The following is a 26804-nucleotide window of genomic DNA, read 5'->3' as shown; positions in this document are numbered from 1 at the left end:
ATTGGTATCAGATTCCAGTTCAAAGCACTCTGCTCTGTCCTCAGATCTAGGCATTGGCAGCAATCTAATCACACCCTTTGGTTAGGAGACCTTGGAGAATGTGTTCAAATTCCTGGTGTCATTACCAGGCTTTTAGTGGGAGTGCATTTCTTCCCATTTTATTATTTCATTATTCATCCACAGCATGGACAGTGAACCCATTCTTTATTTCCTCAAAGAATACAGAGACTAGGCATTAACATTTATCAAGATTATACTTAAACTCAAGAATGAAAAAAGACAAACACGATTCAGAGAATAAGGTTCAGCTTTGGCAGATTGGGCTCTTCCTAGAACTAGCCCCAGCAATCTTTGTGGTCTTCCCTACCAGGCTGGTCCTGACTAAGCTTGGGCTCTGTTTTCATTTGACCCCTATCCTTCTGTGATTGATGTTCTTGAAGATGCCACCTCTCCTCAGTATCCAGGACCAAGAACCAGGGTAGAAAAGAGAGTCTCTCTTACGCTCATGTTTAGCCCTGCTTCCAGCTGACCTCATTTTCATTGCAAGGACATGTGTCCTTCAAAGTTAATCACATGTAGTTGGTTTTTTCTTTCCTTTCATTAATATTTTTCTTTAATCTGAAATTCCTTTAGTTACAATAGAGCAATCTGTTTAAAACATAGAGTATAACCTATGGACACCTCCAAAAATGGGATTATTAAATTTAAATAATCCATCAACATTACATATTTGGAGCATCTCTAATCACAATATATTCCAATCATAATTTTTCTGTATTTCTTTTCTTCTGTTTGAAAGGCTCTCCACACTGTTATTCACATGATTCCTTTCATTAAATGTCTCGTCTTAGGATCTCACTTGCTATATTATGATAATGCAACTTACCAACTTTTATCTCCTCATATTCCTTGTTTATTAAATGTACCCATTGCACTTTTCACTATTTTACATGATATGAATTTTTATTTACATGTTGTTTATTCTCTAATCTATTTTTCAGAGTCTAGAACAATGTCTGACACATATTGTTACTCAAATATGCCCTTAATGAATGAATATCGTAGATCAGAAACTGTGAAAAGCATTTTATTTAATTCAGTTAAAGGACACATGTAAAACAGAGACAGTATTTTTCATGCAAATGTTAGTTGGCGTTTGGATTATCTACTTTGTTCTTTCCTCTTAAAATTTTTCCTTTTCCTTCTATTAGTCTATTTTGCTATTCTTTTATAGCTTTCTGCATTAGATATGGATTTTCTGATGAACATAATGTCAGTAGCATCCCACATTTTTAAATATGTCATATTTTCATTATCAATATATCTTGTTTTTTCCTTATTTCTCTTTAACTTAACAGTAGTTTAATAACAATTTAAGAATGCCTAACTGCAATAGAGAGTTTATTTTTCTGTTATTTGTTTCTTAACAGAATGAAATGTTACAATATTCTATATGGAGATCTTTTTTTCACCAATATATGGCAGCATAAACATATGAAAAGAAGGAGAATTTTCTCTTATTTGTGAACAAGCTTAATACATAATTATCTGTAAAAATATTCTTTTTGAATGTATACTTTGTCTTTATGTCCTTTTCGATGTTTTCTTGACTAAAAATGTTTAACAGAAATGTATTGTCTTCCTAATGTTAGTATGATTCTACATTCCTCTCTTTGAATTACCTGTATGACAAGTTTTCAACTTGAGAATATTTGTTGCAAGATTACTATTTGCCTAGATAACACTTTTAAGTCTTCATTGTGAATTAAAGTTTATCAAGACAAAATTTACTTTTTTGTTTACTTTGCTTCCCCTTCCTGCACTCTGTATTTCTTGACGTTAAAATTACAACCCATGCTCTTTTCATGGGTATTGCCTAAAAGTATATCTGCCTATACTTTTATTTTTCACCTTTCTGAAAAAATTAGTAATATATTTAGCTTTCAAAAAACTTTACTGAAAGTCTTTTCTTTTTAAAGATATTTTAGGAGCATTTACAATCATCACTAAACACGTATTTAGTGTGGCTTTGTCATAATGTTCATGTTACAAACATATCATAGACAAACATGTATTTATGAATGCAAATGTGCATATATACACAGTCATATTCACATACACAAACATATGCAAAGCCTTTCCTTTTGTGGTCTGTCTTCATCACTCCCTGTGCCATTATGTACTTACTTTTAGATTGTTTTTGTTTTTAAGTAATATATTTAGCTTTGATAATTCCCTCTATATTATCTCCATCGTCTCTACATTTTTAGGTGCAAGCTCTTGGTTTCCTACTAGGAGAAATATTGGTTTTCACAATTAGTTAGTTGAGTTTGTTTACTCTAACCTTATATTCATATTTGTCCTTGGTTGTATTTCCTTGTTTCCATTTTATCCTGCCATGAAGCACTATTGAAAAACCTAAGAGCTGTAGTGCTAGCCCTTAAAAGTAACTAGATCTTTTCATCCGGTTTTGTATAAGGAAATATTAACTTTAATAAATATAATTTAGCTTTTATCATTCTTTGTCGACTAACTCAGAACACATATGTTTTGAATAGAAAGTTTCAAATCTTCTTTAATTACAGAATAAAACATCTGGATTATAGTTTGTGATATTTTTCCTGTTTCTTTCACTTGGATTTCCTCTTGAAGGATCAAATTATACGCAAGTTCTGTCTTCTTTATCTTTATTTTCTTCCTTTCTTCTATTTTCCTTACTGTATTTTCATGGGATATATTCCATTTTTTTTTTTTTAAATTTCACAAGACCCTTTTCTTTATCTAGTGTAAATAATACTTACAGATACATTAGGGTAAGAAGTTTCTTGAGAAATAATTTATATACCATAAATTTCACCTGTTCAAATACATAACTCATTATGTTTAATAAATTTAAAGGATTGTGCATTTTCATCATGCCTAAAAGAAACTTTGTAGCAGCTAGCACACATTCCCAATTCTCCCACCCCCAAACCAAGGAACAATTAGACGGTCTTTATAGATTTTTTGTCTCTATAGATTTGCCATCCTGGAAATTTCAAATGAATCATATCATGCAATATGTTGTGCTTTGTGACTGACTTATTTCCCTAGAAATAAGAATTAGAAGAGAAATATAATAGGAATCCTTAGAATAATGTTTTTAAGATCCATGTATATTGTAGCATGTATAAGTACTTGATTTCTTTTTATTGCCATACTATAATCCATTGCATAGATATACCACATTTGTTTATCCATTCACCAGTTGATGTTCATTTGGGTTGTTGTCATTCTTTGCCTATTATTCATAATTATGAAAATTTGTATGCAAGAGTTTAAGTGTACATTTGCTTTAAATTATCTTGGGTAGACACTGGGGAGTGGGCTCAGACCCAGATGGTTTCCCTAGTGAATTCAACCTAAGATTTAAAAAGAATCAATATCAATCCTTCACAAACTCTTCCAGGAAATAGAAGAGGAAACACTCATCAACTCATTTTATGATGTCAGTATTATCTTGATAAAACCAGACAAAGACACCAAAAGAAAAGAAATCCAATTGTAAATAGACTAATAACTCATAACTATCGATGTAAAAATGCTAAACAAAATGCTAGCAAATCAAATTTAGCAATATGGGAGAGAGAGTATTGAAGCATCTATTCATTCTTGGGTTAATTCTTAGTGCTCATTTCTACAATGATTTTGTCCCCAATTCTTTATTGAGTTCAAGCAACTGTTTTTGCGAAATCTCAATTTTTTACACATAGACATTCTGATATTGTCTATATTTCATAGGTGCACTTAATATATTTTAGACTTTTCTTAATCAGTATGTATTTGTTTGCTTTATGGTATATTTTTCTGATATACTTTTATTATCAATGAAGATTTAAAAGATATTTCTCATTTTTTTGCATAATATTTCTGAATAGTTAGGGCTTCTTTGGAATCTTATTCTCTCCTTTATATTTAAATGAAATACGTGTGTAAACACTTGGAAAGATTATTTTTTTTATGCAGGTGTAGGGTTGTACTTGTGCATCTTTCTTAGATTTACACCTAGAGAGTTGTTATACTCTGTTGTTAATATAAATTTTGTTTTGATTTGTTGTTGTTGTTGATCTTTCTGTTTTTAAGTGCATGCTTTGATCACATACATGTGTGTGCATGCACACACACTGAAATCATTTTTAGTCAGTAGACTTATGCGTCAACAATTTTCTAGTAAAAAGAGTATGATAGTAGGAAATATGGGTCTATACAAAGAAATAAATAACACCTAAAATGTAACAACGAAAATAAGTATAGCAAATATTGGATTTTTAATTTTAATTTCTTTAAAAAATAAATGACTAAAGTCACCCTCTACTGATGCATTATGAGTTTAAACCATACACAAAAGTAAATATATAACAAAAATAACACAAAGAATGGGAGAGAAGAATTAGATAGTTACTATATGTAATATATGGCTCTTATATTACCAGTTATGTTGCATATTATTTTAGGTCTACTCTTGTACACTAACATTCATATTATACATGCGTATTATAATTCCTATGGTCACCATTGAGAAGAGAGAAGACCCACATTACCAATATCAGAAATAAAAGAAGGGCTATCGCTTGGTCTCCAAAAACATTAAAAGGATAATAATACAACGTTATAAACAACTCTTTTTAATAATTTTGATACTTAAAGGAAATACGCATCTGCTTAAAGATGCTCACATCAGAAGAAATGGATGACATGAGTAGTCTTTTATCTGTTAAATAAATTGAATTATTTCTTGAAAACCATCTGTATGAATAAAAACTTGGGAATTGTTTTCCAATGCGATAATCTCACCTTTCTCTCAGCCTGGAATGTGCCCAGAGTGCTGGATGAACTCTTCAATGATGCAGAAGAGGACAACATCTGGGAGATAACAGACGAACAACTTTGAAGAAACCTAGTTCCCTGGGTTACCTTGTAAAAAAGAGCCATCCACAAGTGGTAGTCAGCTGAACTCTGCAAGGTTATGACCAAGGACACTTTTTTCTTTGTTGAGCCATTCAGTTTCTGAATTCCTTTGTTACACCGGGGCAGTCTGTACTCTGAGTAATACAGATTCTCTCCCCAGAAGAATACAATCACATAATAAATGGTGCCTTCTTTTACATAAGTATTATTCCTGTAAATAAAACTGTACCTGTATGTCTGAGAACATTTAGCTAGTATTCCCAAATCTCACTGTCCTCTATCAGCAGCTCTACAGAATGTCTGCCAGCAACATGAACTTTGGATAGCCCCTGGTAATTTGTTTAATACTTTCTTTAATACAATAATAAACTCTATTTTTCAACTATTATAATAGTAGGATAATTTTGTAGAAAAATGTCCTATCATAGAGTGGTGATGAAAAATATGAACTCTAGAGTTAGACTGTCTGGGTTAAAATGGGAACTTGTTCTTTAACTAGTAGAATGATCATGAACCAGTTATTTAATGTCTCTGTGCCCCAGTCTTGGTAGCTGTAAAATTCAGCCTTTAGAAATATTTATTGAGGCACTGTTCTAAGTGCTTGGGGTACAACATTGAACAAAGTAAGCAAGTATTCTGAGCTCTTTGAGCTTACTTAAAGAGACAGCAAGAAACAAAAGGCATGCGTTAAATATATAAAATGTTAGGTGAAGATAACTTTTATGGAAAACAAATAAAACATGAAAGAGGGATAGGGATTATGAATAGGCACAATATTAAATAAGGTGGTAAAGATGTTCTTATGAAGAAAATACAACAAAAACCCTGAAGTTATCTACAAAAAGAAAGCTTCAGGATGAAGAAAAGAACATGCAAAATTTTCAAGTAGTATCACAACTAAAGTGTACAGAAAGAGATAGGTTTTATGGTCAAAACAAAGTAAACATGACAAATTTAATTATAAAGAATGAGTTCATAGTGTTGAGGAGTGAGGGCAAAATGCTTTTGGATGAGCGAGCTCTTGGAAAGGCTTAGTTTTTACTCTGATGAGAAATCTCTTAAGATTTGTGAAGAAAGTGACGTGATCCAACTCAATGTTTAACACTGTCACTCTGGCTTTTACATGGAAATTAGACTCAAGAAGAATAAGGCGAAAACAGAGACAAGCTATGTGGCTGCGATAATAATTTTAAGACTGAGATGATGGTTCCTTGGCCCAGGGTGAAAGCAGAGAAAGTGTTAAAAAAGTAGTCAGACTCCAAATATATCCTGTATTTAGAATCAGCATAATATACTGATGGATCGGATGTTAGGTAGGTGAGATGAAAAGAAAATTCCAAAATCAACCCTGAGAGTTTCACTGAAAAAGTAGAAAAAAGGCTTTCCAATATGTGAGATTAATATATGGATATTGCTAGTACCTACCTGAAAGTTATCTTATGAAGATAAACTATGTTAATTATATATGTAGAGTCCTTTGAATATTATCTGGCACATGGTAATTGCTCAGCAAAATAAGTTATTACAATTATATGTATCAATTATTTGGAAGCAAACACAGCTGTTCATATTTTTGGCATGATTTATTCTTGCCTTGTTTCCTATATCATATTTACATTAAATAGTATTTTGAAATGGTGCCATTAACAGGAAGATTATGTCTGATATGATTTCAGACCACATCTTACATGAGACATGACTTGCACTACTATAAAAAGGAAATTGCAGGGCAAATGTAAATAGACTAAATCTTTCAGAGTGCCCATAAATTATGTTACATGTTAGCAAGAGCATTATGTACATGCCTTCTAAACTATAATATAAAGAGGAGAGAGTAGTCTTAATTTAATTTAATTTAAATTAATTCAATTAGCATTTCCTTAACTTAAAAGTTATTGCAAAATCTTGGAATCTGTTGACCATCTTTGACAACACACACCAGCTGTGAACCATAGAAATAGTTATATATGATACCAAGGTAAAAACACAGTTTATAAAAAAGATCAGAAAAATGAAAAGAGCCTTTAAATAAATGAAATGACATAATGCTTATACAACATGTGAAATGAGCCAGAAAGCATATTACTAAAAAATAACTGTTTATCAAATATTTATCTCTAATTGTAAATAAAAACAAATAGGGATAATTGTAAATACAGAGTGTAGATGATAGGGATATCAAAACAAAAATGCCATACATTAAAATGGCATTGATATATAATGGAAATTTTTAAATAAAATAAGTAGAGGAAAATGATGCATGTTTGAAAGATTGATTATCAGATGACAGCTTTGAATTAGGGAAAAATGTTTAGCCTTTTAACTACTAAAAGTGAGGTTTCACTTTATTTCAAACATTTAAAAAGTTTAGGAAAAATTAAATATAATTTTATGAATAAAATAGTAAATATTTCAACAAAATAAATTTTATTATTATTGGTTGAACGAAAACAATCTATCTAGTTACAAATTTTAACATATAAAACCAAATACTTCGAAAATGGAGAAATATGTTCTTTAAAAAACTTTAAATAGCAGATAAAATTAAAACTGTAATTCCAGGCTCTATAGAGAAAAAATTTAAAAATAAAGGAAATTTAACACTCTCCCTGACTACAGTTTGTGGGTTGTCACAAAATCTAAATTCATTTCAATTCTTAGCTTTACAACTTGTCTCTGTTAAAAAACTTAGAACAAATAAGTTAAGAATTTAATTCAAGCATTAATTTTTAATGATCATAACAAATCTATGGAAATAAGGAGAAAGGCAATGATTCTTTGAAGTACACAGAATTTCAACATAGCAGCAGTTTAATGAAGCTTGTTGACACATCTCTGAAAGACAGCATTTTAAAATGTTTAGCAAACAACCACCAAAGTGGTATCATCGAATGTCAATTTTTAGCTTGACGAATTCATGACATTTCAGGGCCAAAGCATTACAAGAGAAGTATCTTGCTTTTTCTCATGTACCAAGAACACAATAATCTCACAGGTTTCAATGACAAACACATTCAAGGTTAAACTTATAAGTTTATGGTGAAACCTGCAAAAAAGTACAAAGAAAGCAATAGAAATGTTGCTTATATATACTATATGCACATGCATACATAGCTATCGATCTAGAAGAACACATACCAAATCGTTAACATTTTTACAATATTTTATTTCCTTAAGTTTTCAGTATTACTCAAATTTTCTCCAATATTAATATACCATATTCAAAATCCAAAATTATGGAGTGCTGAGTTTTTGTTTATTTGTGTGTTTCTGAATTAAATTAACCCAATGCAATTTATAAAACGTAAGTGAATATTCTTTAAGAAAAAACATTGCACATTAAAAATTTTGCAGGAATGGAATTCTTCTAATGATATTGGACAGAAGTTATTAGTACTGTCTTAGATGTTTTACATCCATCACCTGATTTAAACTTTACAATAAGTCTATGGACCTAGAGTTATTATTTATCTTGTGCAGTTGAGGAAACTGAGATTTAAAGTTTCAGTGACCTGTTAAGGGGTATGCAGCTAAAAGGGTAGGAGATCTAGAATCTAAATCTTTGAATGTTTGGTTCCAAAGAAGGTGCTGGCTATCATTGTGCTATATTTCTTCTCTACATAATAAATAAATGATTTCATTGTGCCAAAAATGGAACTCTTTTCCAAAGTAAAATTCTCTGAAGTTAGAGTATGCATGGGAATTTGTGTCATATACTTTAAAAGATTGAAACCACATTGTGTCATTTTGTGCATCAATAACCCTTAAAAACACATATATTTAGACCATAGGTTTGACATGCGCCTTCCAGTTACAATACAGATTTCTAAAGACATATTCCTGGAAATGTCCAACATCATATTTTGTCAAATAAAGGATGGTTCAACAAACATAGAAACAAATTAAAGAATTTAATTGTTGTTGGAGGACAGGCCAAGGAAATATCCTATAGAGAAGGAAGAAAAGATTATCTTAAAAGTTGAGCATCACTGTTATTTTAATTGCCTGGAGCCCTCCCCTCTTCTGCATGGCTCTACTGAGAGCATTTTTCACTTCTTTATTCCTCAGACTGTAAATGAGTGGATTCAGCATGGGGACCACAATGGTATAAAAAACAGAAGCCACTTGATCCTTTCCCAATGAGTAAGACTTACTTGGCTTTAAATAAGTAAAAATCATGGTGCCATAAAAGACAGCGACTCCCAGAAGATGGGAGGCACAAGTAGAGAAGGCTTTTTGCTTTCCTGAAGCGGAAGTAATTTTCAGGATAGTAGACAGAATGGACACATAGGACACAGATATTGTGATAAGAGACATCATTAATGTGGAGCCAGCGACAATGAATATCATGATTTCGATGTCTTGTGTGTCAGAGCATGACAGGGCTAAAATTGGGGATGTGTCACAGAAAAAGTGATGGATTACATTGGAGTTGCAGAAATGCAATCTGCTCATGCAAAATACATTGGTAAAAGAGTCTGTAAAGCCAATCAAATAGGACCCAAAGGTGAGGGAGCAGCAGAGTCTTGTAGACATAACAACTGGGTAGCGTAGAGGATTGCAGATAGCAACATAGCGATCATAGGCCATTGAGGAGAGAAGAAAACATTCAGTGGCACCCAAGAAGACAAAAAAGTACATCTGGGTGAAGCAGCTCATGTATGAAATACACTTGGTGGAAGTCATTAAGCCCTCTAAGGTTTTAGGTGTGATGACTGTTGAGTAACTGAGATCAAGAAATGACAGGTGACTGAGGAAAAAATACATGGGGGTGTGAAGCTGGACATTCAGGTGGATTATCAATATCATCCCTACATTCCCCAGCACAGTAATCAGGTATATCAGGAGAAACAGCATAAAGAGAACCAGCTGGGTCTCTTCAGAATCTGTCAATCCTATAAGGATGAAGTCAGGCAGATTTGTATTATTCCTTCTATTCATTGTGTTCAGCTTCTTTAAACTGTTGAGAAATCAAAGTGGATACTTAGCAGGGATGACTTGAAAAGGTTTGGGCTTACATGAAAAGTCTTGAATATTTATATCAGTTTAATCTTTCTAGAAATTGATAATAACGAGTGGTTTACAAAATACGATGGAAAAAATCTGATTGCCAAATATAGAAATAGGTATAAATTGATATTTGGACACGATATAACAAAAACTAACATTGCTCAATTAGAATAAATCTGACACTGTTCTAAATGCTTCTATTTATTAATGCATATTATCCATGTGATTCTAGCAAGATAGACTGACTGCAGAATAAATGCTTGTAAGACTATATTCCTGTTCATAATTAATTTCAGAAAACCCAAGAAAAAAATGCTAGATATATACTAAACAATGATGGAAATCAGTTTTAATATATTGTTTACTGTCCTTTTATTTCCAATATTATTTAATACTAATGATGAATGAATTTCAACTTTAGCAGGATATATTAAAACTATAAACCACATATTAGAATTAATTTCCAAAAGACATGATGTTTTCCTAACTTGACATCCCAAATCAAATTTCTTCCAAAAAATACATTTCTAAAACATGTACATTGCTTGTAGACTCTGATTCTATCTACTCTATATTTCTGTTTCCAAAAGTTCTGACATTGCTTAGGGTAAGGTCTAAATGATATGTGTATGCATATCTTCTGATAATGCCACCACTTTATTTGCTTCTATCTAAAATCCACTAAGTTGAGAATAGTACTTACTGTGAGCCACAGTTCATGTAACAAAACTGTCTTCCAGTGTCATCTGTCTAAAAATTTGTCAACTTCAAATTATTCACACAAATAAGATATGAAAAACATTTGAGTTGAAAATTTCTGTAATATAATATTTGGTTTTTGAGATAAATTCTTTTTAAATTTTAGTGCATTCATTTTTTGCTTTATTCTGAGGTAAAAATAAATCAATCTAGAAATGGAAAATTTGCCTGGAAGTTATGTTTAAAAAGAATATCAGAGACCTATTCTGAACATAAGTGGAGCAAAGTATGACTTTCCTCTCATCCTGAGAATTCTACGGCACCTAATATATGGGAGATTGATGATACTGCTACAGTTGGGCACCCCTGGGGACCAGTTTCAATGGAACATTGCTTGGCATGTTTCCAAGGAAAAATGTTCAGGGACTAAATGCAGCTACGTTACATTTTGAGAAAATAGCTGTCTTATCCCTTAGAAGCCACACATTGAAGAGCCTGATGGATTGGTCTTCCTTTGGATGCTCTAAATTTTTGAATGAGGTGGTGGAGATGTTATTTCTAGAGAAATACTTTGTTACTCCCTGACTGAAACTGTCAGGAATGGAAGGATATATTTTTCACAATGAAACACTTTTATACTTAAAAATGTGATGCTATCATAGTAGTAAATGTGTTCGTTGGGAAAAAAATTAGAATTCAACAAAATTCAAAGAACAAAATGAAAACAATGCCAAACTTTTGGAACATCTTGATGAATTTCTCCCAGTTATTTTCTTTTGTTCATATGATGCTTATGTGTGTATCTATATATTTGCATAATTATTATTCTACTGTATATTCAGTATCTAATTTTCATCTTATAATGAAAATTTCATCATATAACATGACCAATGTTATATTATCCTTAGATAAAATCCAGAGTTTTAAGTACTACACATTGAATGGTGGTCCATAAATAACTTCTTTTAGAAGTGTTCATTAGATGATAAATAGTTTTTTTTGGAAGAAGATTAGCCCTGAGCTAACATCCATGCCCATCTTCTTCTATTTTATATGTGGGACACCTAGCACAGCATGGCTTGCCAACTGGTGCCATGTCTGCATCGGGGATCCAAACCAGTGAACCTCAGGCCACCGAAGTGGAATGTGTGAACTTAACCACTGAGCCACAGGCCAGGCCCTGATAAATAGATATTTTGAGTCATCACAAGGACAATGTGGTGCAGGCTCTCCATTCTGGTTTGACAGTCACCCAATTCATCCACATAGCAATATTTCTGCAATTTCTTTTACTATGTTAGTATACTTGTTTTTTATTTTATAAAAGAAAAAGGAAAGCAGGAGGGTAAAATCAGTACTGAGATTAGTAAACATTTTATAGTTAATTTAGTGGCCAAAAACACATTTCTGTGTTTAACCAGATCAAATATTTTCTTAAATGTGAATGAAAAGAAATTAAAATATGAAAAGAAAGCTGAAATGTTTTATTGAGGATTATTTGTCCAAGATGAGGAAGCAAAGGAAGGATCTGAAAAGGGATAGACTGAGAATCAAATTAAAATATTCTTGTGAATCTTGTGTTAATCCATGGCATCATTATTACTTTTCATGTAGATCTAAAAGTGACTCTTACAGGAAAATCTGCTCTTACTCCAGAACTTCAGGAGATAATTTGTTGGTGTGGATAAAGGAACAATTTTGTATTATTATATCTTTGAGGAAATTTGGAGAGGCAATTCTTCTAGTATCAAAAACTTAGTACTAACTAAGACACGATTGTTTGGAGATTAAAAAGCTGGCATAACCCTATTTGACAATAGGTAACCCTGGGTGTTAAGCCAAATGAGAGCTAAGGCAATCTTCAATGTAAATTCCACCTCAATAGGCCTGGTGATTGCAAAATTACAAGGAGCAAGGTTTTCTTGACCATTACTTTCCCTACATTGAAATCCATTTTGTTCACATTTAGTGTGGTTTATGATTTCAGGGCTATTCTTGTACCATTTATTGTCATGGCAGAAACCAAAGTCTGATCAGAGATTTTAAATCTCTTGATTTCATGATGGAATAGGTTCATTCCCTAGCTCATTACAGTTTAAACTACGCTTCATATAGATAGATAGACAGATAGATAGATAGGGGCCAGTTTTAAGAGGTTACCAGGAAAAGCACAGTAAATGAGGGCATGATCCTTATGCAGACTTAAGTCCATACCTTCTCCACTGTAAGAGTTTCTAGAGATTTAGTCATCCTCCTCTTCCTGGCACTGAGAGGGAGACATCCTTACAAATGGAGAATTCCCTTAAAAATGTCTCTTAAAAAAGGGTAACTTCTACTAGCTATATTTAGATAGCTTCTCTATCCATCCCTCCACATCTATATTTTGAAAGGCAAATATGATCAAAATCTTAACTGGTTCTACAGCACGTTCTCCAATTATCAGATAATAATCTTCAATTCATTTCTGAATGGATGGCTAATCTTTGTGTGTGTATGAGAGCAAGTCTGATCTATATGATATCAAAACGTCAATTTCATTTAATTTGTTTTATTTTCATTGAATAATTGTTCTTCAGGAATTTTTGCAACTGCTTGAAATAAAACAACTTATGAAAAATAATCTTATTTGAAAAATTTTGATGGAAAAGGTATCCGAAAGGTGGTATAATAGAACACAAACTCAAGGAATACAACTGATTCACAGGAACGTTACAAAGGCATTACAGATTTGCCATTCCAAAAAAAAACTATGTTTTTATTTTGATGCCTGATACAGCAAACATATTTTAAATTGAATGTCTTTTTTCAGCATAAAACAAGAAGGTATTTGGCAAATTTCACATACTATGATCACTTCTTGACATAATCACAATACTATGGAGTCGATCATTGGGATTGGTCAAGAGAAAGAGTTCTAGGAGAATCCCGCAGAAAGAATGACAGAAGAAAAGGTAAAGATATGCATGGCCCATTCTGGAAAGATGTGAATCACAGGGCCTAGAAGGTACAGAAAGAGCAGTTAGAAGAGAGAATGATAGGAGGTATGCCACGGACAAATATGAAGAGCATATTGAAAAATATATATAGACATTTATTCATAACTTTGGACAAATAAAATATATTACTACTGCTTATGGTATGCAAGAAAAATGTGATGTACTTTTGCTCCTAGAAAGAAACAATCAAAAAAACATTACCAACCTAAAAAGAACAATTCATATGTAATTTTATTAATACGAATAAAATATTACTTGGAAATTATCTATAGAAGAATGTATATTCAATAGAAGTGAAAATAAAAGTAATACATACAATTAAAACCAGGGTAAATAAAAATAAGATGCAAAGTTCATGATGTTTCACACAAGTATAATAAAAATGAGCACTGTATTTTAGAATACATGAATAAAAATCCTTGATATAAAAAGAAAAATAACTAAACGTAATCAGTTTAATAATTCTCAATGATGATTACGAGAAATCTTCAGAGCAACCCATCTGATTCAGACACTATACTTAGAAAGAAACAAATCTCACAAAGGTCTGAGAAAAGGGAATGAGTGATGAGATAGACAGTCTCAATATGTCCCTAAAACAATGCATAGCATGTTTTATAAGTTGTCACTGATAATAGTTTATAATGTAAACTATTACATTGTAAAATGAAGTATACAGAAGACAATAGAGATCAGAGTAATATAGATCAGAGAAGAAAATTAAATATGTGAAAATCAAATATATACATATGCACACATAGATCTCTTCACATGAATTACCTTCAACCACTCCCAAGACTGAAGACTGATTCTCTCTCTCTCCCTCTCTTTTTTTTTTGCTCAAGAAGATTTGCCCTGAGCTGACATCTATTGCCAGTCTTCCACTCTTTTCGTTTTATGTGAGCCACGATCACAGCCTGCCAGCTAAGCCACTAACACCGTTTCTCTTTTAAGAAGTTTGTTTGTAATGCATGATATAAGAGAATGCCTAACAATTATTTAAAATCATATACACAAGGTATAATTCTGTGTATACTTGTTTCCATAATTTAACCATTCAGGAAAATCATTTGTAAAGGAATATGTCTGTTAATTACCATGCCATTTTTCATACATAAGTAAGAAATGTTTTTTTAAAGCATTCGAGAAACAAAACTTTCAAATAACCTAATATTTTTTGAATGCCGATATGCACACTATTGTCCAAATATCAAAGAAAGATATGCACATGAGTAAGATAGAACCCTTGACCTTAATGACTTAATCACTCTCCTTTCACAAGAAAACAAAAAGCAAAGAAAATATTTACTTACATATTTTGCATGTAACACTTTTGCTAGATGTGTGGAGAGCACAAATGTGACCAAGTGAACTCTCAGAGAGTTTACAATTGTGATGGAGAAAGAGAAATATTATAAATATTTATTTTCTTTGAAGAGCACCTCATCAAATTGATCTTTAGTTCCTTTCAACATACATTTTAAATGTGATCGCCTAACTCTATTGATTTCTGCACAATGATTCACGCAGAGTAAAGGCAGTACTGAGGGATACATCTTGGCCAGAAATACAACCATACATCCATGGACAGCTAATCTTCGACAAAGGAGCCAATAACATTCAATGGAGAAAGGAAAGCCTCTTCAACAAACAGTGCTGGGAAAACTGTACAGCCAAATGCAAAAGAATGAAAGTAGACTGTTTTCTTATGCCATATAAAAAGTTAACTCAATGGACTAAAGACTTGAATGTAAGACCTTAAGCCATAGAACTCCTATAAGAAAATATAGGCATTACACTCTTTCACATTGGTCTTAGCAGTATCTTTTTGAATATCTTGTGTACTCAGGCATAGAAAACAAAGAAAAAGTAAACAAATGGGACTACATCACACTGCAGAGCTTCTGCAAGGCAAAGAAAACTATGACAAAATGAAAAGACAACACAACAATAGGGATAAAATATTTGCAAATCATACATCCGAAAAGGAGTTAATCTCCAAAATATATAAAGAACTCATACAACTGAACAACAAAGAAATAACCCAATCAAAAGTTGAGCAGAGGATATAACAGACATTTTTCCAAAGAAGATGTGCTGGTGGCCAAGAGGCACATGAAAAAATGTTCAATATTACTAATCATTAGGGAAATGCAAATCAAAACCACAATAAGATATCACCTTACACGTGTCAGAATAGGTATAATTACCAAGACAATGAATAACAAATTTTGGAGAGGATGTGGATAAAATGGAACCCTCATACACTGCTGATGGGAAAATAAATTGGTGCAGCCACTATGGAAAACAGTGTGGAGATTTCTCAAAAAAAAAAAAAAATAGAAATACCATATGATGAAGCTACCCCTCTACTGAGTATTTAGCTGAAGAACTTGCAATTAACAATTTAAAGAGGCATGAAACCCATGCTTATTGCAGCATTATTCAAAAAGCCAAGACGTGGAAGCAACCCAAGTGCCCATCAGCAGATGAATGGATAAAGAAGATGTGGTATATGTGTATAATGGAATACTACTCAGCCATAAGAAAAGACAAAATCTTCCCATTTGCAACCACTTTGATGGACCTCAAGGGTATTAGGTTAAGCAAAATAAAGCCAGACAGGGAAAGACAAACACCGCCCATGATTTCACTGATATGTGGAATACAAACAAACACATGGACAAAGAGAACAGATTAGTAGGTACCAGAGAGGAAGGAATTTGAGGAGGTGGATAAAGGCGAAAAAGAGCACATATTTACAGTGATATCTTCAGTTGGCAATGAGAATATTTTCCAGCTTCAGCAAGGAGTCCTTTCTCAGAATTTGTCCCAGTGATGTAGTGTTGTCTGTGGAAAATTAAAAAATAAGATGAATCTTCTTTTCTGGCCATAGAGGGTTTGTGTAAAGCCTATTCATAGTCTTCAAATTCTCACTAAGTGTAAATTGGGTATTTAGATATTCTTTTCCTATGAAGAATACGTGATTGAGTCAGTTGGCCAAAACTCAGTGTGTTACAAAATCAATCATAAAGTTCCCATTGGCACTTGCTGTCTGATAAACTGCTGTCTGAAACTACTCGGAACAACAGGGGCACTCTATTTAGAGTCAGAAAACATGACGCTCTTGTTATGCCCATTAGTGTCTAATTTTACCTCTCTGGCAGTGGAGATGGGTGGTGCTTTGCCAAGCCAGTGGAGGTCAGAGATCTGGAACCACCTATTATCTCCAAATACAAGTACAGTGAAAGGATTGAAAAGGACTATAACCTCCTGACTGAGAAAAACTGTTGAGGGCCAAAGGTGGAAGAAATGTTTTCCCAAATGAGTAAAGATGAGCAGAGTCTCTTGCATGGATAATGACTGTTACAGAAACAATAACAAATTGATTTGGAAACAAAAGTTAATCAACAGGAATGTAGTAATTCGGGGCTGGAGATATTAAATTCATGCTTAAAGTAGTTCTCCCCTTAAAGTTCATGGAGGAGGGTTAAAATTGAGACATGTTAAATTATTAAATATTGCAATAAGAAAGATTTTTAACTCAAATATTTTTATAGATACTTCTTCTTAATCCTTGTTTGTAGTGTTCATTAATGAGCTAGGTTTGCCTATGCAAGGGCTGCCATAGCGTCTTAGAGAAAAATCATAATTTTAATAAAGTAATCTTTGTTTCAATAATACAAAGTAGTCTTTGTCTTCTTAAAATTTACCTCCGTGTAAAAATGTCTACTTTTACAGTGAAAACTAGTATCCCTTAAAGATGAGAAAATGAGTAGAACATGTCAAGATGATGTTAACAATGCATGATTTACTGAAAAGATTTATTCAGGGGAATTTTAGAAAATAAAATGAGACGCATAAGAAATCAGCAAATAAGGAATTAGAACATTTTCCTTCAGGTGATATCAAACCCTTGAGTGTTTCTTCTTCTAGGACACCCATGCACTTCCCAGGTATTTGGGAAATGAAGAGTAGATGAAATTACATTACATAATGAAACTGAAGGAACTCTGCTCTACCATGGAAGAATTGTTTGGAAAAATACACCAAATTAATTGCAAACAGGAGCATTTAACTAGCAAGTAAGTGTAAAGAGGGAAAAGAGTTATTCCCACAGGGAAGAAGTGAATATTTCCTCAATAAAGAACACTTGCTCTTTAAAAAGCAAATTAGGAACTGGCCCAGTGGCATAGTGGTTGGGTTCACAGGCTCCAATTTGCTGACCCAGGGTTCATGGGTTAGGATCCTGGGCACGAACTTACACCCTGCTCATCAAGCCATGCTGTGACAGTGTCCCATATACAAAGTGGAGGAGGACTGGCACAGATGTTAGCTCAGCAACAATCCTCCTCAAGCAAAAAGAGGAAGATTGGCAACAGATATTAGCTCAGGGGCAGTCTTCCTCACCAAAAAAAGGAGCAAATTAAGTTATTGTTTAAAAATGCTAAAGATCCTAAATAATTTAATATTTAAAATTACAAAAATATCATCAATGAGAAAGAAGTGACTTCAGCAAAATTGAAAAAAGTAAATATGAACTATTGATATGTTGACATTCTATTTCGATTCAAGGTTATTTTTAATTTAAGGATGGAGATTCAATAAACAATATCAAACAAGTAAAATAATGAGTATGTGTTGGTTGAAGATGCATTCATTATTTAAGACAGCACCTGTAGATTTCTGACTTTCTGAATTACAAAATTAAATTAAAATCAGTTTGAAACATTTTAGGTATGTATATTCCCAACTTTATTGTTAATTATAATAATGTTAAAAATTAGTCATTTTACTAAAAAAATAATCAAAGAATGACATATTGCATTCAAATTAATTAAACATATTTTGCTACACTGATAATAAAGTAAGTGTAGCCTTTATAAATAAAGGAATTTCTATGAAAAGGGTACTTCTTTTATTAGGGAATTTCCTTTTATTGTGGAAAATATGAAGCATTAATTTCATCCAATTTATAATTTCCTGGAAAAAATATTTGGCAAAACTTTTTTGGATCATATCCTATTATTGTTTATGTTACCCAATGAAGTCAGGCCATAAACATGGCAGGATTTGGACACAACATCTGACTACATTTGTTAAACTTTTTTAATATTGACTTTACTTTTCCTTGGAAACATTTAATTTTGGCTCAAAGTAGGGGAGCAGAATTTGCCACCTCAAGATATGTCTCCTTGGCATGAGAATTATTTTTGGCTGGTTATTTTTTAAAAACTGAAGACATGGGAGAAGCTCTGAAAACCAAGAGGAAGTTACACTTTGTAAGAGATGTTTACATTAGTAAGGGAATCTCCATTTGTAAAGGTGCCTATTTCTCTGTACCAGGAAGAGGGGGTAACTTTATCTGTATAAACTCTCATCAGTAAGAAAGGCAAGGACTTAAATCTGCATAGTAACCTTACTTTTGTTTACTGTGATCTTTCTGACAATCTCCCATAACTGTCTCCCTACAGCCCCAAAATCCTCCTTTGTCTTTGGCTGAAGATAGTATTTAAGGTGAGAATCATGGCCATTCTGGCAAGTTTATCAGTTTTTCTGGGTTTCCGCCACGTATACATGTTATAAAGCTTTGTTTGATTTTCTCCTGTTGTTCTGTCTCACATCAATTTAATTCTTAGACCAATCAGAAGGACCTAGAGGGTAGAGAAGTTGTCTTCCTCTTCTGCAATGCCTAAATATTACTAGGATTAAAAATAGTTAAGTGCCAAAGTTGTATTTTTTTCAGCAATAAGATTCATTTTAATTTAACAAATTAGAATGAGAATTACTGGATCCTCATTGATGAAGATTTTAGGCCAGTTAATTTTCAAACTGCAGATGAGAAGCAGGCTCCTCCAAGAAGCAGAGTTTGCTTGCCCTTTGAGAGACATTTGCATTTGTGAAGGAAATCTCCATGCCTCCCCCTCTGCACCAGGAGGAAGGGGGTCTGGCCTTATCTCTGGAAACTCTTAATGGGGAGGGCAAGAACTTAAGCTGGTTACTGTCTGGCAACCTCATGTAACTGATTCAGGGTGGTGGCTTCTGGCCTTTACTTAATCAGATTTGATTCTTATCTAAAAGTTGTGGGACTACCCAATGGCCAGATCCCTCCTGCACTGATACCATTTTAGCTTTTTTCCACGTTCTTTCCTCTGTCTTGTAAAGAGATGGCTCACATACCTTAGCCTTACTCTCCAGCCATGTTTGCAGCAGAAGCGGCAGCAGCAGCAGCTCCTCCTGCCCCTGGGCCCTGTCCCCATGCAGAAGCCTGAATGCCCATGGGTCCTGTCCCCATGCTATCCCACACTATTCTCTAAATAAAAAGCACTGCTGCCAGATCTTGAGAGTCCAAGAAATCTTTCTTTCGACGACTCGGCTCACCAACCCTGCATCACACATGAAATTGAAAATTAAAGATTTGTCTTTTATTTTCTCATTGTATTTATAATTACCCTCTCTCACTTGATAGAAAACAACCAATTCTAATAATAATTTATTCTTTTAATTTAATTCAGAATCATGTTTGGAGTAGCATATTGGGGAGAACCTTGTGCTATATTCTTTATAGAATGAAGCGTAGAATGTAATGTCAAGGGGAGAAAAGACATGCATGCAAATATTCAGTACAACACTGTCTTGTAACTTATAGGACAGTTATATTATTGACTACATTGATTTGGAAAAACTCATAGAAGTTAGTCAATTGATAACTGAATTGGTGTTTTCACTGGAATAGCTCACCTGCATTCTCCTTTCTCGCACTGTGAAGTGAAATAAAAATGTCTAGCTATAGGGATCTTATTGGTCTGATTAGAATGCAAATCTAACATAGTAAAACATTTAAGCATTTTGTTTATTGAATTAATTCTTTTTCAGCAGATGACTTTCTAGCTCCTGGTTTCACATCAAATCTCCCAGAATCACAGAATACATGTGTCAGGAAGTAACTGAGAAATTATAAGGACAAAAGCCCATGTCCCAATCCAATTATAAAAGAGGAAAATGCAGCCAAAAACTGTAAGCCCACAGAGAGAAAATATTTTGAAAGTTATAGAAGCTAACTTCACTATAAGGATGGACTTTGTTCTCTTGGGCTTTTCTGATATTCCCAATTTCCACTGGTTTCTTTTTGGCATATTCTTAGTCATCTATATGATTATCCTATTGGGAAATGGCATCACAATTCTAATAACAAGAGTAGATTCCACTCTTCATACCCGCATGTATTTTTTCCTCACCAATTTTTCCTTCCTAGGAATCTGCTATGTATCTGTCACAATTCCAAGAATGCTCATGGACCTTTGGACTCAGAAAGGAGCTATTTATTTCTTTTTTTGCCTGTGCTACACAAATATGCTCCTAACTTGTGCTGGGAACCGCTGAGTGTTCCCTTCTGGCAATGATGGCCTATGATCGCTATGTGGCCATTTGTAACCCTCTGCACTATCCTCTAGTCATGAACCACAAGGTCTGTGTCCAGCTGGTGGTTGCCTCCTGTATCAGTGGACTTCCAGTCAAGATAGGAACAACATGCCAGATTTTCTCTCTGCCGTTTTGTGGTTTCAATCAAATCAGTGACTTAGGGAGTCTCAATATCCTTATCTCTAAAGAATAGGCAGGTTAGAAACAGTTAGTGAAAGTTGTTTTAGGAAGAACAACAAAGATAGTGGAGGTGAACACAGAACACAGAGTAAAACTAAATAACCAACATCTTCTCTCCCTCTCCCCACACACATGCACACAGGTATTGAACACAGTCCAGACTGTCCCTGCTTTCCCAGGCTTAACCCCATTAAATGTTTCTATCTGAATCAGTGTTCTCAAATTAATTCTTCTGAATAAAACCATCTTATGTTTTCCACTTAGTATCCTATCAAAAGATATCTGTTTAACTCCAATGAGCACAATAACAGTTCTAACACTTTTTTAACTGTGTAATAATGTGAACTGAATGGTAGAGACATTTATGCTCAAGATCAAATTATGAGAGAAAAACGAAGGATTGAAATAGGTAGCTGAAAATGTATATGAAAACATTTTATGAGAGTGCAAATGAATGAGAAAATGCAGATGAAGTACAACAGGATTGTCAAGAAGTGCACTTAATTAAATGCAAGATCATATGGGAAAGCTCTGGGTCTGTCTCCACAGTTGCCAATGTTCCAGAGCTTGTGCTGAGTGGAGCTCATTTTGTTTATGCTGGGCCGTATTCAGAAAATATAATGGAATAGCCCTAGAGGTAATATCAGGGGTTTTCACGTGGATAGTCAATGGGATCTAAACTGCGAAATTAGGAAATACATAAATAACAACATTCTTAAATTAGAAAGAATCAATCTGGACATTCTGAGACAATTCAAAGAGAAAGCATGTCAAGAAAGTAAAACGAAAACGCATGCTAAATTTCCCTTTCCACAGATGAAACACCAGGAAAAACCACCAGAAGAAATTCTAACTGAATTGATGAAATTTGTTCTCTTGGACTTTGCTGACATTCCCCATCTCGAGTTGTTTCTTTCTTTTTTTTTTTTTAAGATTGACACCTGACCTAACACCTGTTGCCAATCTTCTTTTTTTTTTCTTCTCCCCAAAACCCCCTGTACAGAGCTGTATATTCTAGTTGTAGGTCCTTCTGGTTGTGCTATGTGGTATGCCACCTTAGCATGGCCTGATAAGTGGTGCCCTGTCCTTGCCCAGGATCCAAACTGGTGAAACCTCAGCCCACCAAAGCGGCACATGCGAACTCAACCACTGTGCCATGAGGCTGGCTCCTCCACTCCTTTCTATCTGGATTGTTCTTAGACATTTATATCATTATCTTGATGGGCAATGGAACCATATTTTAAATAACTAAGCTGAATCCTATTCTTCAGACCCCCATGTACTTTTTCCTTGGCCATTTTGGCTTCTGGGAAATCTGTTATGTTTCAATTATGCTCCCCAAATCTTGGAACCCAAATAGAACAATTTTTTTTTTATTCTAGTCAAATCTTTGAGCCTTTGGGATAAATTTACCAGGCAGATATTCAGAAATTTTATCATCAATGAAATTCCTTCTACTTTGTCTTTATTAATTAAATAGCCAATAGGTTAAAAAAATGTTTATCAAACATTTGCTGCACATTTGGATAAGTCAAAGGTCTTGAATTATAATGCCTGATGACAATGCTGTTTATTTTACTTTGATAGATAAATGCAACCAAAATGGTTTCAAATATAATGCATGCACAAATAGTAAGAGCTATAGTTGTGTCATGTGAAATGTAAGGTATACCTTGTACTTGTAAAGGGTTTCATGGAAGAATTGAGAAATTAGCAAAAAATACAACTCAAAATTTGGTGGTGACATATCACTGAGAAAATGTGATATAAATGTTTCTGCCTTAGGATTCTGTTTGTTAATGTGAGGAGTAAAATAGACTAATTTTGCTCTGCACACAAAAAAATGAAAAATAAAAGTGCATAATCCTCAAATCCATCACTTTCATTCAAATTCAAACCTAGTCTTAAATATGTTGATGTATTTAGAATTTAGCATGTGTTCCCCATTAGACCATAGTTGTGTTCTTTAAGTCCAGGAAATAAAATGCTGGAAATTAATGGAGAATAGAACTCTTATGTACTAATTTCCCCAAATCCCTTTAGTCTGTAGAATTACAAAACAGGCCAAAAAAGATAAATGATGAATTTCACAATTTTCAGAGTTGGAATATAAAAAAACCCTGGCAGATGCAAATCTCTCTTCAATGATGGGATGTGTTTTGGATTTTCTGATATTCCTAATCTCCAAATGGTTCTTTTTGTGATATTTTTCTTTATCTATGTGATAATACTGGTGGAATTATTATCATTATTCTCATAACCAGGGTTGATCAGGCTTTACAGAATCTGATGTATTTTTTCCTCAATAATTTTTCCTTCTTGGAAATCTGTTATGTATATGTCACTCTTCCTAGAATACTTATACTCTGTTGGACACAGAAAAGAAGCAATTCTTTGTTTGCCTGTGCAACACAAATGAGTTTTGTCCTTAGGCTTGGAAACATAGAGTGCCTCCTTCTTGCTGTGATGGCCTTTGACTATGTGGCCATTTGTAACCCTCTGTACTATCTGCTAGTCATAAACCACAAGGTCTCTATCCAGCTGGTGGCTGCCTCCTAGATCACTGGGATTCCAGTTGAGATAGGGCAAATATACCAGATTTTCTCTCTCTCTTTTTGTAGATCCAACCAAATTAATCACATCTTCTGTGACGTCACACCAATGCTCAAGCTGACCTGGGGGGCACTTTTCTGAATGAGATTTTGCTCTTTACTGTTGCTGTGCTGTTTGTTATGATCTCTTTTCTGTTGATACTTGGTTCCTACTGTCAAATCTTTTCCACCATTATGAAGTTACCATTAGCAATAGATCTAGCCAGTCTTATCCATCTGTTCATCTCACATCATAGTTGTGGCTTTATTCTTTGGATGTGGAATCATTACATATTTATGACCCAAGAACAGACTTCAAGCACAGACAAGTTTCTCTCTCTTTTCTATAACATTGTTACCCCAATGTTTAATCACAAAACATACACTCTAAGAAATAAGAATGCCCTGATTACCTTTAGACAATTGCTGGCTTCATTTTTAACATATTAGCTGCTGATTTGAACTCCTCGTCTGTCTTCTTATTTAATTCTGTCATTGTATAATTGGAAATTAATGTTTAGTGTGCTTTTTTTACTTTACTATAGATTATCTTTACCCATTCCTGAGCTTGCTGTTTTATGCTGGACTTTCTGATATCAGAATCATATCCATAGGATTGTCTTGTTGATAAGAAATTAAGTAGCCAGCCAATCTCATATTCAGTGTATTAGGCTATTTCTCCCACAGATGTACTGGTGGCTTGGGACTTTTTATGAAAAAATGTATTATCTTTTATCAAGTAATTGACATTATATACTTTTTTTCTTCCTAAAAACCATAGTGAATGTTTTTGTTACTTTCCCCATTATGTAACTGTGATTTAAGTTTTTCTTTTCATACAGTTATTAGATAGTAAAGAATACATATACTATATATATATATAACCCTTTGCAGAATATTTGTTAAATGTCTATGTGTTTTTAATTTTATAATTTTTACCACTCAGCAAATTTCATTTGCCTCTTTATGAATTAGAGAACACATAAGGAAAGATTAAAAATAGAAACTCTGCATAATGTTACTTGGACATTGGTGATATGGCAATGAATGTTTTACGTTCTTCTGCTCTCTACATATCAGTCAGATTATCTCTTTGCAGACATGTTTTGTTTATATGACTGAATCACGACTAGTGATATCTTATTTGTATTAACTTATTGTTTACTAACACAAAAAATATGAATGCTTTTGATGTATACAATATGTATGAGATTGAATTATTTTACATCCATGTGGATCCACTCATTTTCTAAGATTTCTTGACCTAATTTTTATTCTTTTTGTAGAATATATAATCAAAATTAAATGCTTGGAAAATTTACTGCATTATTTTCTCAAGTCCTCCTATTGGAAAGGATGATATCTGAAAAGAGATAATCATACTGAACAAACGACAACTTACCATTTAGAAATAAAAGTCTTGGGGCCGGCCCCGTGGCCAAGCGATTAAGTTCACATGCTCCGCTTTGGCAGCCCAGGGTTTTGCCAGCTCGGATCCTGGGCATGGACCTAGTCGCTCTCATAAAGCTGTGCTAAGGTGGCCTCCAACATAGCAAAACCAGAAGGACTTACAATTAGAATATACAACTATCTACTGTGGGGTTTTGGGGAGAAGAAGAAGAAAAATAAAAGAAGATTGGCAACAGATGTTAGTTCAACTGTAAAAAAACAAAAACAAAGCAAAGTCTTGTATTCCTTCAGATATTTCACATTGAAATATAGGCCACCTAATTAGATTCATTTGCAATCAAACTAGATTGGGAAACAATGCAATTTGCGTAGGTTTTTTTTTTTTAATCTGTCTCTTCTTTAATATAATATGTGTTTAAACTATTTATTTTTACATAACCATAATTTATCCATCAGCGAGTTCTCTTGTTTAAGTAGATATTGTAGATATTGTGGCATCAATAAAGTCATCTGAAAAACACACATAAAATAAAGAAATCATTTCAGAGGAGAGAATGTTCAGATGATAGTGACAGATGGCAATTGTGATTATAACATATTATCTATCTAGAGGAATAATGGAAGAAAAGGTCAGAATGATGGTTTTGTAGCCATTTTGAAGTGCCCTGTTTCAATTTTCTATCACAACCTAACAAATTTCATCCAAAGTTTATAGCTTAGTACAACATCACTTTATTATATCTCATAGATGTATAGGTCTGAAATTGAGGCAGTGATCAGCTGCATGATTATTCTGTCCCATGTTGTATTGACTGTGGTCGCTAATAAACATATTGTGACTAGTCTGATTTGTAATGTCTAAAATGTCTTCATATTACTGTAGCATGTGATCGCAATGGTGCATTACAGTAAGAAATTCTAGCTCTTCTGTAACTTACATACTCATGGGAAGAAACAAATAATTAGATAAATGAATTAATAAGATACTTTAGCTTAAAATTATGTTATAAATAATATACAGTAAAGTGATTGATAGTGCATTTGTGATAGTAGAATGCTATTTAATTTGGCTTAGGTAATCAGAGTTTAAAGAACACTTTCCAACAAAGATGGCACTAAAATACCTTCTTTTAACTCACCAATAGACCTTTCACTAACAGAACAGGATCTTACTTATTATTAATTAAAAAACGATAGCTAAGTGCAGAATATGAAGAAAGGATAAGAAACAGGAGAGGAAGTGTCCCTCCACTCACTATTCCATATAGGGTACAGCACACGTATGCGGCAATAGGGAAGAGAAGTGTTTTGTAATGTGGGCTGATAAACATAATTAAGTGAAAAGATGTCTCTCTCCAATTGATGACAAGAAGAGGATTCTCTCTTACAGTTTTTATTCAACATAATACTAGTCTCTGCAGTGAACAATAAGAAAAAAATATATGCATGAGAATTGGAAAGGTAGATATTAATGTAATTATTTGAAGATGATATAAATGCATATATAGGAAATATTCAAGATTCTACAATTAAATTATTGGAGTTAATA

The 26804-nt window shown here is 33.4% G+C and overlaps 1 protein-coding gene across 1 annotated transcript; it reads right to left on the bottom strand.

Annotated features, from left to right (window-relative positions):
• Positions 1-8919: 8919 nt before the first annotated feature.
• LOC106844062 (olfactory receptor 8H1) lies at positions 8920-9888 on the bottom strand. Its single transcript, XM_014861391.1, has one exon. The coding sequence runs from the start codon at positions 9886-9888 to the stop codon at positions 8920-8922; it is 969 nt and encodes a 322-aa protein (XP_014716877.1).
• Between the last annotated feature and the right edge of the window lie 16916 nt (positions 9889-26804).

This window comes from Equus asinus, chromosome 17 (assembly GCF_041296235.1).
Source record: "Equus asinus isolate D_3611 breed Donkey chromosome 17, EquAss-T2T_v2, whole genome shotgun sequence".
NCBI lineage: Eukaryota > Metazoa > Chordata > Mammalia > Perissodactyla > Equidae > Equus > Equus asinus.
Note: the sequence above shows the minus strand (reverse complement) of the source record. Positions and strands in the feature narration are given on the sequence as shown.